We start from the raw sequence: 20,770 nt of genomic DNA, 5'->3' as shown, positions 1-20,770 counted from the left end.
ATACTCTAACAGTGGGATGATTGTTGAAGTCAGGCATGGTGGTATTGTATCATATAAGAATGATCCTTTTGGGATATTCACATATAGAGTTTCTTTGGAGTTTAAAGTGAACCTGTGTCCAGGTTATGGACATGGAATTTACCTTTTTATACTAAGTATATCAATACCTTTAAAACAAGCTCTCCCTGCCTCCAATCACTAAAAGGTACTGTCAAGAAGTTCTATTTACACCTTCAAAACCAAGCAAATTGGTTTCAAGTTTGTCAACCAGACTGCCCTGCCCCAGTTGCACATCTGTGACGATGAAGCCTTTTTATATCAGTTTCCTTCTCGTCTCTCGATCGTCCTGACATACTGTGCAGATACAGCCATAGGAGCCCAAATGATCATCTCCAGCAGTGTTTACTATGATACCGCAAACATAACTCTCTCAGAGAAATCCAAAATGGAGGACCCCATGGTGCTGTAACAATCCTATGCAGAGTTCACAATGGAAAACATTTGGGGCTGCACATTGCTATCCTTGAAACAGAGTTTGGAGTTATAGTGCCCAACCTGCGGCCTGAAGGCCACATGTGGCCCTTTGCAGACCCCAGAACTGGGAGTGGGAGTGCTGATCTGTAAGGGGGCTGTGATGACAATGATCTGTAACAGTCTCATGTAACATGCCAATCAGTCTCTGACTCTCCTGTAGCATTTCTCCAGTTTTCAACACCTGTAGCATGCAGTCTCTAACAATCTCCTGGAATAAATCTGTAGCCCGATAGCCTTCTGTAGTATTACATATACTGAATGTTATATGCAACCCTATGGTGTGTTCAGATGAGACCCCCCATGCCTCATCAGTTGTTGGCCTAGATACAGGTTTGCTTTGAAGAGAATATTGCAAAAAAACATATAGTAAGCAGTTCTGAGGGCAAAAACACCTTATTCATGAGATGAGAATGACCAAACTCGGTGAAGCGGATAAGGCTTCACAACTGCTCAAACAATCTTTACAAAGGTTGTATGTAGAAGGGCATCTCTTAATGGACAATTCGTTCAACCTTAAGATGTAACTAAAGGCAAACTTTTTTTTTTTTTATTTGGATAGAGTGGTGAGGAGTTTAGAATCACTGCCAGGTTCTTCTTCCCCGTTAGGGAGATCCACTCTCTCCAATTATCCTGATCACCAATGTCACCAGGAATGAAAGTGAGTGTAAATGTATCATTTGGAGTTGGCAGCAGAACAGGAATGAAGAGCAACTCTTCCAATAGGGAGATTTGTGACAACTAAGAGGTGAAGATATCCCTCACATTGGAACCATATCCTCTCACTTCCTTTTGAGTCTTTAAGAAACAAAGCAACGGAATATCTTTTAATGACACAGATGGGCAAAAAAACGGACAGTGACCCTCCACAGTTATAACCCTCCACTACTCTATCCAAAATGATAAAAGAGCTTTGCCTGTATATATACTTTAAAGAGAAGGGGCCGAGATGGGAGGGCCATAATGGCTGCCACTAATGTTAGCCTTGAAAAGGAAAATGAAGCTACACTAGGCACCAAAACGTGACAGCTAAAGATCATTTAAAATTTTTAAAAAAAGTTTGCTTGTCTGACAAATCTGAAACTGGGATTCAATGGAGCTGGAGATTCGCACCATGAACAGTTCAAGCACCTTGCCTAAACCATATTGTAACATGTGTACATAAAGTGGCCAATGCATGCATATCCACACGTTTTAAAGGGCTTTCAGTGTCGACAGTCATTTAGTGACCAGGACTACAAACTTGCAGGAATTTGTATGGTCTGCCTGTTTGCTCAGATTTTCTCTTACAATACGAAAATATATTGGCGTCCAATTAAACTGGCCCTAGATTGTTTTTGTCTCCAAATCAGACTGTAAACACCTTCAAGGACACATACTGGTGTAAAAGATCCCCTGTTCTCTATAAAGAGCTATGGAATATGTCAGCACTATATAAATTCATTATTTTTCTGCCTTGCTGCGTAACATGGCATAGACTTCAAGGAAATTTGCAGTCTGCCTCATATCACAGAGAGCGTAGAAGTCAGCCCCATTAGAACTTGTAAGCAGCAGAAGTGAACAAGAGGGCAGCTTTTACAGGTATTTATTACTCCCCAGGTTACCTAACCCATATGAATCCGTGAACAACTCTTTTTGCATTGGGTGGAATAAGCCTTTAACATCTATGACATCTGAGAAAACAATAGGGGGATTTTTTCAATTACACCATGGACCAGCATGCTTGGCTAAATGGAAGTTTCCTTCATAGGTTGCTTCAGTGTTGTCATACTGCAAAGTAACACTAAAAAAAGTAAAACACAGAACATATAAGGAAGCATGGTGCATTAATTCAAACATAAAAGTGACACGTTTAGAAATCTCATGGTTTACGTCATGACAAGCAGACTCTGTTTCAGTGCTCTGACCACAGCTGAATAGAAATTAAAAATGACAGAACACACAAATAAAAACAGCATTAAAAATATATAAGTTAAGAGTCCAAGTTTACAGAACACACACACAGTCTTATTGCATTAAAACTGAATGCCGCAATACGCTGTTGTACACAGAAATCCTCCACGTTGGAACTTCTTATCCATAGAAGGCTTTTCATTGAAATACCCAATAGAAACAAAGTTGACCAGAAAATTGAATGCCGCAGGTTGTAAAAACAGTAGGTGGACTGGTGGTAGGTTTAGTGGGATGTCTCTGTACCGTTTTCCCACCACTATAGCCACTTAGTCTTTTTTTTTATATATTCATTTAAAATATTCAGCTATAGACTCTTCTTTTATAAGATTTGAAAATACAATTGAAGTTCGTTCGGCAGGTTAAATTGTAATCCACGATCATGGTTTTACTCAAGCTATAGTGGTATTAAGCAGCCCTATAAGCTTGCCAGACAACGTTCGGTCCACTATGTGACAAAGAGCCAATGCCTTAATTCTTCCATTCCTTGTACTGCCTGAGTGTAGTAGAAGTCCATGTTTGAAGCGAAATCTTTACATACGGAGGAATCTATGTCTCCAAATGTGCAGTATAAGGCAGTGCCACCTATGCTAAGGAACACTGTTACGATGCAGAGTGCTATGAGCAAAATGCAGGAGCCTCCGCCTATTTCTTCTGAAATACAAAAATGTATACAGTTAATTAGAGATGTACAGTACATTTATTTAGCATTTCTCCATGAAAATAAAATGTATATACAATATAGACAGAAACAGAACAATAACAATACATTTTTAAATCATTGAGGTAAACATTTACTTTGTGTTGTCAGTTCAATCCTTCAGGGGCAATGCTGTAAGCCCTAGGCTCAATGCAAGGACAAATTCTAGAAGCCTGGAAGCCCAAACACCTAAAAAAAGGTTGTTCCTAACCATGAACCATTTCTATTGTTGTCAATGTAAGTTAATATTCCCCAACTACTTAAACCAGTCCACTCAAAAGTAATGTTCACACTATAGGTGCAGCCTGGTGGGTTGACTCAACTCCTGGATTCTTATATGTTTACCAGAATTCCCTTCATACCTCTACTTCTGCCCACCTTGGAGTTTTGGGTGTTTCAGCAAACCTTTACATGCACCTGCACCTTCTACTGCATTTTCAATCATATAAAGCACAAATACATATAACTAGAGTGGGAGTTCTGCATAAAAGGCCATAACGGGTGTGCAGACCCAGGAACTCCACTCTGGAGAACTTACTAATAGAGTCTTCCAGAGATGTAAGGAAATGTCAGGTAGTTTAAAGCTGGCCATACACCTATAGATTATCTGCAGATCTTCTATGGTCAGATGGAAAAAGTGCAACAGATTCCTCCATCTACGCTAAACTGTGTGAATGGAGGAATCTCCAGCTGGGCCAAGCTTCGGTATCTTGCTAGTCGGCCCTGCTGGCTCTCAAAATACCTGAACAATCTGATTAGATACAGGCATTGTTCAGGTAATTTGAGAGCCAGCGGGGCCGACTGCCAAGATACTAAAGCTTGGCCCATTAGGAGATTCCTCCATCCACACAGTTTAGTGTAGATGGAGGAATCTGTTGCACTTTTTCCATCTGACCATAGAAAATCTGCAGATAATCTATAGATGTATGGCCGGCTTTACTCTCCATCATCTACCAAAAAGTGAAATGTCTATTTTGGGCAGACTGATCCTTTAGGGCCCATTCACACCAGATCCGCTGCGTTGTAATCAGTTTTTCAATGGATGCTACAGAGAGGGCACCAAAAATGAACAGGTGTGAATGGGGCTAGTTCACACCGGATCCGTTGCGTTATGATGCAAAAAAGTAGTGCATGTTCTACTTTTTTTTCAGCGCAACTTAACGTATTGCAACCGGTCAGAGTGGTGTAAACTAGCCCAAATTCACACCCATTCATTTTTCAGTTCCCTTCCATTAGCATCCCTTGGCAAACTGATCACAATGGATCGGAAGGAAATGAAAAAGTACAACTGCAAGTCTACATACCTTCCATTCACTTGCGATTTCCTTCTGATTTTGGCGTGAATGCACCCTAATGTGAACCTATTGCTCTCAGGCCGGCCTGCTCAGGCACAATAGGAAGCGGAAAGGATCACATGCTTCCACATACCTAGAAGTACAGGTACTCCATAGGGCTCAGACTACCAGAATGGGAGATAGAGGAGCCCAATTGAGACAAGTATCTACAATGGAGGGAGTGGACTACCATGTGAACATTTTACTTTGCCCTGAATAGCAGCTGAGGAGCTCTCTGCATTCTCACACATTGGACAAATGGTATCCAATTTCAAGCCTTTTTCTACTTGAGTAAGCCCTGATGAAGGGGGGATTTGTATCTGCCCCCAAAACACACTGGCTATTTCTATACTGTCAACTCAACCCTAAATTGATTAAATATGTATATAGTCTAATAAACGGAGTGTTACACTTAAATTCACAATCCTGCAATTTGAATGAGCAAAGTGACAGTTTTAGATTTCTATTAAAGATCATTTGATGTTTACAAAAACCCAGTATGTATATACACTGAATATGGAGCATAGGTATACTGCTTCCGAGCACCTTCCCATTGAAGTTTCTAGCTCACTATTAACTCTGTGTGCATACTTACTTATTTAAATGCCATTTAAGCTTTAAAGAATAACTCTATTTTTGATAATTGATATAACGTGCTACACACCCCATTCTATAATTTAAGGTTCTCACATTTCATTCTACAGATAGCTTTTTAAAGGAAAACTATGGGGTCGGGGCTTTTCCCCATAGTTCTCCTAAGGGTAACGGGAGTACACAAACTAGCGTCCTCCCGTCACCCAAAGCTCAGTATACCGCAAGCTACAGCTCGCGGTATACTGAGATGCCGCAGCCGGAACGGATCCCGACAATTATGTCTGGATCCGCCCAGCTGTGTGAGTGACAGCTGGCTCTGCCTATCTAGAGGCAGAGCCAGCTGTACCCACCCCTCCCCCGTCCGTTCCGCCAGTCAGCGCTGGAGGATCGGAGCGGGGAATCCAGTCCCTCCTCTGTCACGGCTCTCTGCCGGCACAGGATCGAGAAGTGAGCAAGCGCCGGTATGTTTTCGCTCACTTCCCGATCCACTGAGCTGACCTGTGACAGTCTCATTGTCACAGGTCGGCTCAGATTATGAGGCTGAATGAAAATCACTCGCCTCATAATTCTCCTTTAAACAAAAGTGTAAGGCTTCATTCATACCTAATGTTAAGGTTTGGTTTGAGAACCTACAAATTCCTGCAGCAGGAAACCCAAATATGCCATTTAGAAGCGGCATCTGTCACCCTTTCAAGTTAATGATCGGGTGACAACAGCAGCATTTGAAAGTGGCAGTCCGCTGGCACTCCGCATTATATGTGGTAAGGAACAGAATGACACATCTACCGTACATCCAGTGACAGTGATCTATCCCTAATCGCATGTAATTGCATCACATACGATAACATGTGGAGTGCCGGTGGACTGCTGCAGCTGCTGTCACCTAATCATTATTTGAAACAGGTGACAGCTGCTGCTTCCAAAATAATTATTTGGGGTTCCTGCTGCATGATTTTGTAGGTTCATGCCAACATTAGGTGTGAATAAAGATTAAATGTTCCCTCTTTGGAAACTGAGGGTTTCTGCACACTGTTGCTATACACAATTTCCTGAACAATTTTATTTTCAGCTCATGTGAATTGCAGGTTTTGTTTCTTATTACAATACTGCTCGTGTCACAGTAGCATGCCAATACTCCCACTTAACATACAGGAAGGATAAAAAAGGAGTGGAATGCAAGTGTAACAACAGGGGATAGTGTAAAATGTTATTTGTACAAACCCTTAAAACGTGTATAACTGACAGAGCATTCCAAAAATAAAATAAATGAGTGCCACAAACTGTGCCTTTTGAAATCTAAATACATTTTGCACATCCATCCAAGTTAGTACTGCCAGTTGTACAATCATAGTTGACCTGGGTCACAACCACACATGATTGTAGAATGGCAACATGCCATCAGAAAATGTTGAGTTTGTCTTCTGGGAAGCAGAACCCATTTTTATTCTTCTACTGGCATATTTACAAGCCTATTCTTGGATCTGCAGCCTCTGCCAAAATCTCCCCGCACAGATCCCACAGAGGTTCTGAGATGTTTATATGTAATTATTCTAGAGTTGTTCATAAAATTGTCATCTCTTACTGCTCAAGTAACATTAATAAGAAGCAAGGACCTATTGGCCTCTGAATGAACCCCTCCAGCACATTCTTATGGGTCAGTAAGGATGCCCATTGCAGGGGATAGCCCAATGGTCCTTTGACAAATGGGGGTTAAAGGAAAATATTCTCACACTACATGATAATCTTCTTAGGTTAAATTACATGTAGAACAACAACCCCTACTTTGACAGTATGGTAGACAAGCTATATTCTAGAATAGCTTTTCTCAACCAGGGTGCCTTCTGGCTTTGACAGGGGTGCTTTCAACTTTTCAAGTGTCATGCATTTCCATGGTGCAGACAAGCTGGCCACTAGCATCATGCAGATGCAAGATGCCAATCCAGAGCGAGTAGCATCCAGGACCTCCCCCAGCATTCAGAAGAGGTCAGAAGGCCTTATCATGCTGCTGCAGCTACACTTTAGTTAAGGCTATGAGGTAGGTGGCTCCTGATGTGAAAAAGGGGGGGAGACTCTGATGTGAAGGGGGAACTCCAGATTGTTTTTCTTTGTTATTTTTAGCATGGGGTGCCCCTAAAAATCCATACCAGACCCCTATTTAGGATATAGGTGTGGTATAGAATTTGGGGGGAACCACACATAATTAAACATTTTTACTTTTAAGTTTTAGACTGGGTTGCCTCAAGAGTTTGCATACTTTTAAAAGGGAGCCATGAATTAAAATAGGTTGAGAAATGCTGTTCTAGAACAAAGGCAATCTCCAGGACTGGGCTGTACGTTCCACACAGGCGATTCAAAGCTTCAGGGTTTTAGATTCCCCTCAATTGCCTCACTATCCCATCGCTACTAGCCAATGAGATGTTGTATTGGACAATGGGTTGGCGGTAAAGCAGTCCAAAACTCTGCATCATGAGGCCAACACACGGAAACTCTAGGTCGCACAAAAAAAGGCGTTAAAAGATCAATTAAACGACATAGTGCCCCTATAGAAACATTAAACATTTTTTACAGCTTTACTTTAAATAAACTGCCGAGCAATTGATTTCCAAGGAGGATCTTCTGTTGCCTTTTATCCAGCAGTCCAATGAGGACAGTCTTATTCTTGCACACCAAGAACCTACCTTGTTCAAGTGCATCGTCTGTTTCTTCGAACCGCACTTTCCTCTTTGCCTGTTTCTGTGAAGACTGAAAAGTCTGCTCTCCCTCACTGTCAGTACGCTTCTTTAGTATGGACACCAAACCAGCAACAGGGCTCACCTAAAGAAGAAAAATAAGACATAAGGATGTGTTCTGCCTAATGGCTGTATGGTGCTTAGATTTATTTATAGCATATATTATATTTAAATTCATATATTTAAGGGCAGTATTTATTCTCACTTTCGTTTTCTTGAAGCAAACGTTAGTCGTGTCATAGTTTCATGATAAGATTTCATATACTGTACATATGTGACGGTGTGCCCTCTATATATTAGATCACGAAGCCAACATCTTTGTTGTAAAGCTGCTTTAAAATGAACTATTACAAGATAAACTATCTAAAAAGAGTACATGGCTTTCAGTGAAATCATTCTGGTAGAGCTTAGTCTATTTACTTGTATTGTATAAGAAAAGCAATCAATAACAAAAGTGTTCCAGCATTGTACATACATTTATCGTTTTTTTATTGGACAACACTTGCCACTTGACAAGCTTACAGTCTAATGTTCCCATCATACTCACATAAAGCCAATTAACATAGCATTATTTTGTGGGGGGATATTGTGAGAGGGAACTGGAGTGGAGTGGCCAGAGGAAACCCACGCAAACATGAGGCTACCCTTCAAACTCCATGGTGCTAGTGTCCAAGGTGGGATTCAACCCCTGGAACTAGAGCAGCAAGGCAAGAATGCTAACCACTTAAGCTATCCAAACAGGTTTAGATTCCTTTCATTCAGCCCTGTCAATTGATTTCTCCATCCACACTGAATGGCAAGGATGGAGAACACTCCATTACAGTTACTGTATTCAGACTGTCTGAATACCCGAACAGTGACATCTGATAGGACACCGTCACTGTTCTGCCGAGAATTTTCCACCCGATTCAGTCGATTTTTGTTGAGCCAAGTGGTTCACTTTTTCCTTTTAAAGCTGAAACGAATTAGAAATGCTCTAAATTTGTTTTTATACAGCATAATTACATAGGAGCTGAATGTAATCAGACTGTAGCTGTAGTGTTTTCTTTTGTGGACTATCACCTGTAAAGCATGAATATTTCAGGAATTTTAGTCATGAGGGGCAGGTAAGAAGTAGGGGATTGTGTTGGTTAGTTTCGAGAAGGACAGATCTCAGCATAGCAGTCCCCACAGTGGTTACTGTCACTAGTAGTCCAAAGGGCAGGCTTGGGCAGTGGCACAGAGTCTGCAGAACCCCTCATTGAGTTATCTAGGTATATAGAACAGAAGAGGTAGCTACTCCCCTAGCATATAGGGTAAATATTTTACATTTATTTTGGCAGGAAAGCAGTTTCTAGGAGATTGTATGTAGCTGATTATCTGGCGTCACCCTCTAAAACATCATGCTGGCTGGCTAGACTGGAAAAGCTGGCTCCTGAATTTTATATTACATTGTCTATGCATGCCATACTTTTCAAAGTCAGATTGTATGTTCCCAAGTGGCAAAATAAGATCAGTTCTTCAGCAACGCTTTAAACATTGTTACAGCAGTCAGTTCTAATTTAAACTCCCCGATTTTCATAGACTGGATTTAGTTAAACCAGCACAGGTGCAGAGAATGGATGGCATCTCTTACTTTCAGCTAAAGGTTAAAAAGTGTTTGAGGTCACAGCCATCTCCTAATCTAGTGGATTTATCAAGTGCTGATCTTGTATATCATCTCAGCAAGGATAGTCTGCCTGTCGCAGTGTGACATTTCCCGTACTTGTGGACACAGGAGAAAGTCTACAATTAAAATAGCCCTGGCTCATCCAACAAAAAAAGATAGCCTGTTCTCCTTCATACCAGCGACCCATCAGGAAGCAAGAGAAATTGCAATCTTCATTTCTGCAACTTCTGTTCTAAAATGCAGAATGGACACATCCAGGAACAGATCATATCATGAATGAATTCAGAAGCCCTTGGAGCAACAAGCAAGAGCTGGGGACATGTGCCTCCATAAGGTCCACTTTTAAGCTGGCCAGACTCCTCCGTCAACACTAAACAGTTGTGATGGATGTATCTCCCATGTGTGCTTTGTATTCTGACAGTGGTGGGCATGCCACTATCTAAATACCCAAACAGTGACGGCACCTGATTGGCATCCTTCAATCAGAAAATTGAAGGAGCAAAATGTTCAAGTAAACAGTGACAGTAGCCAGACAGAAGGGTGGTGACACTGAGCAAATTCCATCAATAACTGGAAGAAATTCATCCAATGTATGGCCAGCTGCTCACCATTTGTGCACTGCAGAAGGCTGGTGGTCTTCTTACAAAAGAGCTTTCATTGTTCTAAAACCAGCGGAAGGGGGATGTGTTTCCCCTCGAGATGCCTTGGCTGTATTATCAGTATGACTGAATTGTAAACATTAAACTTTGTATGGACTCTGCTACCTGACTGGTCTGACACCCACCGTTTCCATATTTGGGTCCTTTTGGGCATCTCTCTTGGAAGACCTGGAGTTGCGGAGTCACCTAACCATAGCCAGTAGGCTTATCTCAAGCTTTGAAAAGAGAGCTCTTTTGGGTCACAGGAGGACATTTACTAATGTTCTCCTGTCACCCAAAGCTCAGTATATAGTGGACTATTGCCCACTATATGCTGACAGTGCAGAGCCACGATGCACCCGGGATAGATCCCGACAATATTGTTGGGATCCACCCCGCTGCCTGTTTGACAGCTGGCTTTGCCCTCCCCTCCCCCATCTTTCCCTCCAGTCCGCACTGGAGGAACACAGAAGGAAAGGGGAATTACAGTGGGGGCAGTGACTGACTACTCTCTGCAGGGAGAAGACCGGGAACTGAGCAATCAGCAATATGTGATTGCTCAGTTCTCGATCAACAGAGCTGCAAGAAACCAATCATCTTTTATGCATTCGCTCTGTAGCTTACTGGACCACTGAGGCGTTGCTCTGACACTCCCCTCCTAAGATGATTTTTTTCATAATGATAACATAATGTTTTAAGTACTTAAAAAAAAAACCCTACAAAGATCTCTGAACGTTTGCTGTGATGTCTGCCACCAAGCAGTCAGTAGCAGATCCTTTAAGTCCTGTAAGTTTTGATGTGGGACCTTCATGGATTGGACTGGTTTTTACAGCATATCCCACAGATCTTCAATTAGATGGAGATGTGGAGAATTTGGAGGCCAAGTGAACACCTGGAACTCTTTGTTGTGTTCCTCAAACCATTCTTGAACCATTTTGTAGTGTGACAGGGTGCATTATCCGGCTGAAAGAGGCCCCTGCCAGGGAATACAGTTTCCATGAAGCGGTGTACTTGGTCAGCAACAATGTTTAGGTAGGAGTTACGGGTCAAAGTAATAGCCACATGAATAGCAGGACCCAAGGTTTCCAAGCAGAACATTACCCAAAGAATCACACTGCCTCCACTGGCTTGCTTTTTCCCATAGTGCATCCCGGTGCCATCTCTTCCCCAGGTAAGCAACACACATGCACCCGGCCATCTACATGATTTAAAAGAAAATTTAATTTCCCAGACCAGGCCACCTTCTTCCACTGCTCTGTGATCCAGTTCTGTTGCTCACATGCCCATTGTAGGCACTTTTTGCCGGGGGACACAAGTCAGCATGGCCACCTTGACCAGTCTGCGGCTACGCAGCTCCATATACAACAGTAGCTCTTCTATTGGATCGGACTACACGGGCCAGCATTTGCTCCCCAGGTACATCAGTGAGCCTTGGTTGTCCATGACCCTTCCTTGGACCACTTTTGATCCTGGCCACTGCAGACTGGGAACATCTCACAAGAGCTACAGTTTTGGAGTTGCTCTGACCCAGTTGTCTAGCCATCACCATTTGGTCCTTGTCAAAGTCACTTAAATCCTCACGTTTGCCCATTTTTTCTGTTTCCTACACATCAACTTCAAGCACAAAATGTTCACTTGTTGCCTAATATATCTCGCCCACTCCCAGGTGCCATTATGACAAGATAATCACTGTTATTCACGTCACCTCTCATTGGTCATGATGTTATTGCTAACTGCTAAATATCATGGTATTTGTGATAATCACTGTTATTCACGTCACCTCTCATTGGTCATGATGTTATGGCTAACTGCTAAATATCATGGTATTTGTTTTCATGGTGTATGACTTTTACAGAAGTAAACTGTTGATTTGGATTTGAGGTATACTGGATACGGTTAGCAAATCTGTTTATACCAGTAACAGTATGTGAGTGGTTAGACCTAAAAATGTTTCAACTGGACCTGAGATGTGTTGGTGACATATACTGTATGTTGCATGAGATAACTGCGCCACCCATTGGCCAGCACTGCTTAAAGCGGAAGTAAAGCATTGTTTTTTGTTTTTTTTAATGCTGCCAGGCAGGTTTTTATAGCTGAAGAGACTGTGTAAGTCTGTTCTGCCAAAAATCTCCTACCTGCCTGTCAACTATTTTTCTATTTTTGGTGTGTGCTCAGCTCAGCGCACATACCCAGCATGTTGAGAATTACTCCCACACGCATGCTGGCTAGCCAATCAAGAGGCCAAAGACACCGAACCCGGGAAATAACCGGAAGACTATGGCACCACAGGCGAGAGCGGCAGCGAAGTGCTGGAGGAGATCGTTTTACCAGGTAAGTTGGCCATAATGTGCTAAAATGCTGTGCATATTACATTATGGCAAACACCAATGCAGCACTTTTTTTGTTTACTGACCGACTGAACTTACGCTTTAATAACAGTGCTCAAATAATGTATAGTGTGCAACTGTGGACGTTATAGATATGTCTGACTGCAACTAAAAGAAGCCAGTTCACAAACTACTCCTTTTTATCAACTTGGACATAATGGGGAGAATGTATCAAAACTGGAGCAAACAGAATATGGAGCAGTTGCCCATGGCAACCAATCAGCTTCTCTCTTCAGTTAAGGTTTGAAAATGAAAGAGAAGCTAATTTGATGCCATGCACAGCTGCTCCAGTTTTGATAAATTCCCCTCAATGAGCATTGTCACCTTAAAGCAAGCAGTCAGATTAAAATCTACACTGTAAAAAGGTTCTCAGCAAATGAAAGTATGAATCTGATTATTTGCGACTAGGCAATGCAGACAGATAGATAAGGACCATGGTATTGTCAGATGACGTCTGTAGTCAAAATATTACAACAACACAGTAGCTACCAATCTGCCAGCCGACAAACCTGCACTAAACCACAAACCATATGACCTTTACCTGCTTTGCTATACTAGTTATGACTCTCTGGAGGACTATAAACTGAACTGAAATTCAATGTCAACTTAAACACAGCATAAACTGAAATAAGCTCCATAAACTCCAAAAAGATCAAAGTACACTCATTTCTGTTAACTGAATAAAGAGGATTATAGATTAGTTGTTAGAGTGACACTAAATTTAGGAGTTAAATGTGAAAAATACAAGTACTCTATTAACAAAAATTTAACTGATTGTATATCACTCGGCTGTAGATCCTCAAATCATCCCTGAATTGTTGCTGACACTGTCCTTCCTTCTGGAGGGTGGCTACTTTTGTTCCCCATGGTCCCTGTGTGTTGTAAAGCAGCCATCGCTCCGAGCTCGCTCCTGTGATGGACTACAGTCTCGGTACAAATTAGTAAACTAAACGTGAGATTGTAGTCCATCACAGGAGCGAGCTCGGAGCGATGGCTGCTTTACAACACACAGGGACCATGGGGAACAAAAGTAGCCACCCTCCAGAAGGAAGGACAGTGTCAGCAGCAATTCAGAGATGATTTGAGGATCTACAGCCGAGCGATATACAAATAAAGTCAATTTTTGTTAATAGTTAAGGTACTTGCATGCATTTTAAGATTTATCTCATGAGTTTAGTGTCACTTTAAGAAAGGATAGATCGATGATTTACTACGACAATCTTTCAGAAATCTAGATTTCTAGCTTACCTCGGTGTCACCAGCCATTAGATCGTGACATTTGCCCCGTTCTGACGCTGGACAGCGCTGGGGCAAGCAATACACTCACCGGAGGTTTCAGAAACGAGTATCCTTGGAGAGTGGAATGTTTCCTGATCACTGTATGCGCAAGTGTCATTCCACTCCAGTTCCTGATAAACATCAAAAGAGCAGGCTGCTAGCTCTGAACTTTGTAACCATCTCCTTAACAAGTGTAATGTAAATCTTCCTATGCCAGGATTAACAACCAATGCTTACGCCACGGCACTGCACGGTGCATTTTGCATTCAATGAAAACGACTCGAATGCTACACGTTTACATAGCTAACCAGCCACCAGCTGCTGACTCTTCCAAGCAAATCTACCAAACCACAAGGCTATTACAGAGCTTTGTCTCTATCTGAAATGCTCGAAAATGTCAATACTGTGGTTATTATTTTAAGCAGTAATCTACTGACTAAATACAGGCTTTGGCTTAGAGCAAGTTCCGTCGAATCAAACAAACTGAGCAGTAATGCAGTTATTAAAACCCCAAAGAAAACAGCATGTTAAACAGTAATCCTTGATTTGTTAATACAATGACCTAGGAGGCAACTTTCTGACTTCTGGATAGAAACACCTCTCGCCAGAGTACCATTGTGTACCAGACAATGCAATAACTAACCTAATTGCCACATTAAAGGGTTTCTAAACCCTCACGTTTTTTGCATATATCTACTGCTAGCAATGCTCGGGGGCGGCCGCAAAGCATCTTGGGGTGAACGCATGCGCAGTTCGGATTTTCGGCCAGGAGACAAGGAGAGACGCAAGTAAAGTCTATGGATGTGTGCACCCGCATGCAGACACCGTGGGACAGGAAGTGCCAGCAAAGACAGAGGAGTCAGTGCTGGATCGGAGACCCGCCGCAGCGCTGGAGAGAAGGCTGAAAAGGACAGGAAAGAAGATCGGATTAAGAGACATCATTTAAGTTAAGTGCTTTAGGGAAAAAGATTTTGACTTTATTGTCACTTTAACTGCAAGATGATGATTAACTGTTTCAAGAGCCACTAAACTGAGGAGTTAAATCTTAAGAATACATTCAAGTGCCTTAAATATTAACAAAAATTGATGTTATTTGTGCATCACTCAACTGTAGATCCTCAAATCATCTCTGAATTGGTGCTGACACTGTCCTTCCTTCTGGAGGGTGGCTACTTTTGTTCCCCATGGTCACTGTGTGTGTTGAAAACTCGTTACCATGATAGATTATAACTTCAGTACAAATGAGTAAACTAAACCTGAGATTCATCTCTGAATTGGTGCTGCCACTGTCCATTTTAGTTTACTCATTTGTATTGAGATTGTAGCCCATCAAGGGAGTGAGGTTGGAGCGGTGACTACTTTACAACACACACAGGGACCATGTGGAACAAACGTAGCCACCCTCCAGAAGGTAGCACAGTGTCAGCACCATTCAGAGATGATTTGAGGATCTACAGCCAGTGATACACAAATAAGATACATTTTTGTTAATAATGTACTTGAATGCATTTTTAGGATTTAACTCCTGAATGTAGTGTCACTTTAAAAAAAGCAACCAACCAAAACCCCACCACCTGCCCCCCAGCATAAAAATAGGAGCCCCCCACCCAGTTAAGTGCTTACATTCCTATCCATGACAACCACAGTCTTTCATCTTGCAGCCGAAACATTTCTCTGGCCACATCTGAACAATAACTCCCCACATACCTGAATGAGGCCGTACTCCAAGTATCTCCAGTTCAATCTTATTCAAGTCTATGATGTGTGGCCAGCACCAGAGAAGATTTTGGGCCATGATGTAAACAGCAGTGGAGGCCATTGGCATTGTGAAGAGGTAAGTAAGCACCTGGATGGGTGGTTCCATCTTGGCTTGGGTGATAAATTCCAATGTTTCTATTTTTAAGTAAAGCCGAGTTCCATGGTAAAGCAAATATTACTAAAACCAAGAGGCATGTGTATTTATATTTGAATCTTGGTGTGCTCTGTACATTTCCTCCAGATCTCTGCATTTCCTTTATATTTTTGCAGATCGCACTGGACCGGAACGCAGGCACTGATGTGCCTGTGTTCCCATGCGGGCGATAGGACTTTGGGCGGAAGGCGTGGCTGCGGTGCCATTGACTTCAATGCACCACCACGCCCCTGAAGGCAGGGAGCCGGCCGACTTGCGTTCCAGTGCGTTCTGAAACGCAGACTTTGTGGTGTGAACCGACCCTCTCACTTGGCTGTCTCTTCTCTTTCTCTCCCATTTCTATCTGCTGTCTCTCTTCTCTCTCTCTGCTGTCTCTTCTCTCACTTTCTCTGCTGTCTCTCCCATCAGTCTTTTCTTACCTCCACTGGTCCCCTCTTGTGCGCTGGCGTCCTGTTCTCCCGCGGTGCTCGTATGGCCAAATGTGCCACCCCTTCCCGTCTGCGGCGTCTGACACATTCAGCGGCACGAGCACCGCGGGAGGACAGGACACAGGTCAGTGAGCCGATCACGATCTACCAGTGTTCGCTTTGTGATCGACTGGTAGATCGCGATCGACCTCATGGGCACCTCTGGTCTAATTGGTTCCTGGTGACTTGAATGCCACAGGGGTCTTGCTACACTTAGGAGCTCACAATAGGGTGGAGACAAGACTGATTAGCCGGACAAGTAAAGAGGATGGAGAGCTTCTTCAGACTGGTTGTCACTACCAGTAGAAGCGCCCCAAAACTCATATGACATTGGGTTCAGACAAGTTTTTGTTTTTTTATGAAAAGAACAAGTTAGCTGAAGAGTTGGAAATTGACCTGCTTTTGTTACCAACAGTAAGTATAGCCAATTACCCAGCTATGATTTTTTTGGTTTTCCAGAAACAAGGAGTCCATTGATATGACACTGTACCACATTCCTTTTACATTTCTGCTGTACGGTGAATGTGCACACCCTTGTTAATCACAACATATAATGAAGGCATTTCTCCCTTAAAACAGAACTGGGTATTGTCCGCCTTATCTACCGATCCTTATTTACCAATCTGTGTACTCAAGGTGGTGTCTCTGGTTCAGTACACAGTGTGCTGATTACATATTCATACAAAGTGGCATGTTAGCCATATTTAAACACTAGCCATACAGTTCCATTTACCATACTTGTTTACTATTTTACCTGCCAAAGGATCTCTCATTTTGGCCAGTTATTTTTTTGTGATACACACACCTCTGTCAGGAAGAGGATTTTGCCACATAGTGGTCTAGAGTTACCGCTTCCTGCTCAGAGATGATGCTCATTCACTGCCCAATGAGAATGCTAAAGCATAAACGCGACACAGGAAGCTGAACTGGATAATCAGGAAATACACGTCACCTGTCTGATTGCGCAGTATGGTAGGGGTTGTATAAAACACAAGATCCCCTGTACAGTTACATATCCTTATCCACAGTGTATTTAGCCGTTTGCCCAGAATTTCCCGCTTTTACAACTCCATATAGAACAATGTAAATGTGAACTACAGCAATAGTACAATAGAGTCCTACACTACAGGTGATTAAATGGCAACTGAACACAACAAACCATTAATAGGAAGACGATAAACATTAACAACTAGGCAGATGTGCAAACAAAGCATGAAAAACAAGTTGCTTTACAAAACTGTAACCTCGTGTGCAAGATCTGTTCCCTGTACCTAGGTGTTAAGGAGATTCTGTGACATTGTCTGCAAAGTGGAAAATAAATTACCTAATCAATAATTACAGGCTTTACATGTCAACAACGAACTTCAAGCCCGCACGCAGTTTGATTGACCCAAGATACACCTTTCAATACAAGCATAAACAATCAAAGAATGCAACAGTACCTCACCAGTAATTATAGAATATGTGATGAAAGAATTAGCAACATGTTTTCCTGAAACATGAAACAAGTAAACAGACATCACCTTGTGATCATGGGAGCAGGAAACCTCACCAGAAATAGAGTTTCTAGCATCGGTTTGAATGACAGCATGCCATTTCTAGGTACAGTAACATTAAAAGAGTGTATTGCAGAACCCAACTCAAGCCTTGAACTGGCAGGAGGCATTTAACAGTATGCTGGACAAGGTGCTGAAATCAATCTTTGATCATTTTTCCATATGAAATGGTACTTTCAATACACATGCACTAAATGTAATATGTTCACCAACTCTGCCACAGAACATGGAGTGTCTAGGAATTATGACTGTGTATAATAAGGCTTTAGCAAAAGGAACTATAGCTGAATACACTCATCCCCATAATAAGAGCCGGTGTGTTACACTATAGCTGTCACACATCGGCTGTATTGATCAAGAACTGAGCGATCACATACCGGCGATCGCTCAGTTCCCAATCTCCTCCCAGCAGAGTCACCTCTGACAGCACCACTCCCCGCAGGGATTCCCCTCTTGGTGCCTCCAACACTGATTGGAGAAAACGGACAGGGGAGGGGGCGGGCTCAGAGAGGCAGAGCCAGCTGTCAATCAGGTAGCGGTATGGATCCAACAATATTGTCATGATCCGTCCCAAGTGGATCGTGGTTCTGCGCAGTCAGCATATAGCGGCCAATAGCCCACTATATGCTGAGTTTTGGTCACAGGAGGACATTAGTATATTTCCTCCTGTGACCCTAAAGAGAACTATAGCAAAAAAAAGGTTGGGACATAGTTCTCTTAATAATGGGGGTCTGTCTGGCGCATGCACAAAAAGGTGAAGACAAGGACTAAAAGGTGGCCATACACTTTACAACCATCGCAAGACATTAGTCTTGCGATGGTTGTAAAGTAATTTAAAAAAACGTACGATCTGCCTATCTTGGAGAGGCATATCGTACTTGTGATCATCGCAAGCCCGCCCCCCTGAGGGGCGGGCTTGCGATGACCGCAATGCTGAACGGGCAGTGGCAGTGTTCATGCTAAAAACCAGCCGAAAATCGTACGATTCTCGGCTGGTTTTCTAGCATGCTCCTTAGACAAAAGACGTGCGACCGTACAGTAAAAACGGTTGCACGCCTTCCATACACTTTGCGATTATCGTATGATCGCGGGATTTCCCGCGATTATTGTGCGATAATCGCACAGTGTATGGGCACCTTAAGATTCTTAATGACCATACCAGACCTTGGCTTAGGATGTGTGTTGCATTCAAATGGGAAAGAAGGGCATCGTATACCTTGCCCTGCCCTCGCATTATGCTTAGGAAGATTGTTTTTTTCATTCTAGTTTATGGGATGTGATAAGCTTTACTGATACAGAGGAACTTACCCATTGAAGGGGTTTCCTACTACTCCTGGAAATGTAGCCAACACTCACCCCTCCAACCCATTTAAGCTTCTAGTTAGTGAAAAAACTATTCTAGCAGCATTTCTATACTTCTAAGTTTAGCCTAGAGATACAAATTAAAAAGTTCATGTACATTCAACAAGTGCAAACTGAAAAATGACAGATTCTGAACCAATTTAAAGCTTACAACATTGGTGGGACACAACAGGGAGGGTATTCAACATGTGCAGAAGCATCAATAACTTCAACAGCACATGCTTCAGAAGTCCTCAAAGAGGGCCTGTCTAGCTTGCTTCTAGTTTCCACAGGTGCATGCACATGAAAGGTTTTTAGATAATTTTGCTTAGATCTTTTTATGTAACATGGACACTACTGAAATAACTCCCAGGTAATGTTCTCAATTCATTTACTGCATTATATATCCCATTGTTGGCGATCTCATTAATTAGAGGAGGACTGTAAGATGGCTTGACATGGTCACCCAGCTTCTACAGACTACTGCAAATGTATGCAATGAAGACCTCCGTTTTAAGGAAGGTTAAAGGTGCCCATACACCTGCCAATTATCGTACGATAATCACGGGTGATCGCTGGAAAACCTGCCGAAAATCGTACGATTTTCAGCAGGTTGGTAGCGTGCTTGGAAGACGAAAGCTGCATGGGCAAGCGCACACTGCCCACTCAGCTTTGCAATCATCGGCAAGCCCTCCCCTCAGCGTGGAGGGCTTGCGATGATCGCAAGGAGTCCAAGATGGGCAGGTTGTACGAAATTTTAATCACCTTACAACCATCGCACAACAAAAGTCATACGATGGTTGTAAGGTGTATGGCCAGCTTTAGAAAGGTTCTTCTTACTGATGAGTACATCCTGTGCTGGGGAATATTATTAACGCCTGTGTGGCCTCAGACATAGCGGCACATCCCAGAATTTAGAGGGACTTTCTGTAGACTGTTCTCCTGGCAGGAGGAAACTTCAAAAAAAACAATTAAAATCCATTCTCCAGCCATAACTTTTGTACTTTCAACATGCTGCTCTCTGAAGCACTGAACAAGCCTACTTCAAATGGCAGCTGACCCAGCAAGCATGAAGAATTAGTCTAGAACAGTGATACACAACTTTCCAGATACGAAGACTCCTATGCCGACCTAGACTGCACATAGTAAAAATAACCATGCATAAAAAGGCCACCTACACCATCATGCAATTGTATGCATAGTGGTAGGAAGTTATTTAATAAAAGTCATCAGTAGCACGAATGCCCCAAATAAACTACACGTGCTTAAAGTGTCCACGATAATTTAGCCTTGTATAAAACCGTTGTTTTTGGTAAATGGAATAAAAAAAAATATAGAAACAGATATAGAAATACTTTCTTCAAGGGCATAGTAGTGGGCACATTGCACTGGTCATGTCCAATAGCCAGTGAAGTCATTTTTCAAAATGTGGCAGAGGTGATTTTAGATTGGATCAGTGGCTTCACGGTACCTCTTCTATTCTCAGTGAGGAGAATGAACGTCCTATTACAGAAATGATTATGTAGAGTCATAATTGTCGAGGCACTCATTTTCCATGAGACTCAGAATTAGAGGCAATTGAAGCTATACATTTTCCCTTAGGGCCAGGTCACACTAGCAATCTGGTTGCGTGCTGCAACTCACACAGAGAGCACTCAGCTGCTCCTTACAGCCTTGTCTAATTCAAAAGACTTGTTGTTCCATC

The 20,770-nt window shown here is 42.4% G+C and overlaps 1 protein-coding gene across 1 annotated transcript in view; it reads right to left on the bottom strand.

The window, feature by feature from the left end:
* Positions 1-2,235: 2,235 nt before the first annotated feature.
* The window catches only part of CNST (consortin, connexin sorting protein), a 55,505-nt gene continuing 36,970 nt past the window's right edge, over positions 2,236-20,770 (bottom strand). The window contains exons 3-4 of the mRNA XM_018557054.1: positions 7,788-7,923; positions 2,236-3,135 (exon numbers count right to left, since the gene is read on the bottom strand). Of these exons, the coding sequence (XP_018412556.1) occupies positions 2,930-3,135; positions 7,788-7,923 (342 nt within the window). The 3' untranslated portion in view covers positions 2,236-2,929. The remainder of the gene's footprint in view (positions 3,136-7,787; positions 7,924-20,770) is intronic.

Source organism: Nanorana parkeri, unplaced genomic scaffold, assembly GCF_000935625.1.
Source record: "Nanorana parkeri isolate BGI_ZX_2015 unplaced genomic scaffold, ASM93562v1 scaffold264, whole genome shotgun sequence".
Lineage (NCBI taxonomy): Eukaryota > Metazoa > Chordata > Amphibia > Anura > Dicroglossidae > Nanorana > Nanorana parkeri.
Note: the sequence above shows the minus strand (reverse complement) of the source record. Positions and strands in the feature narration are given on the sequence as shown.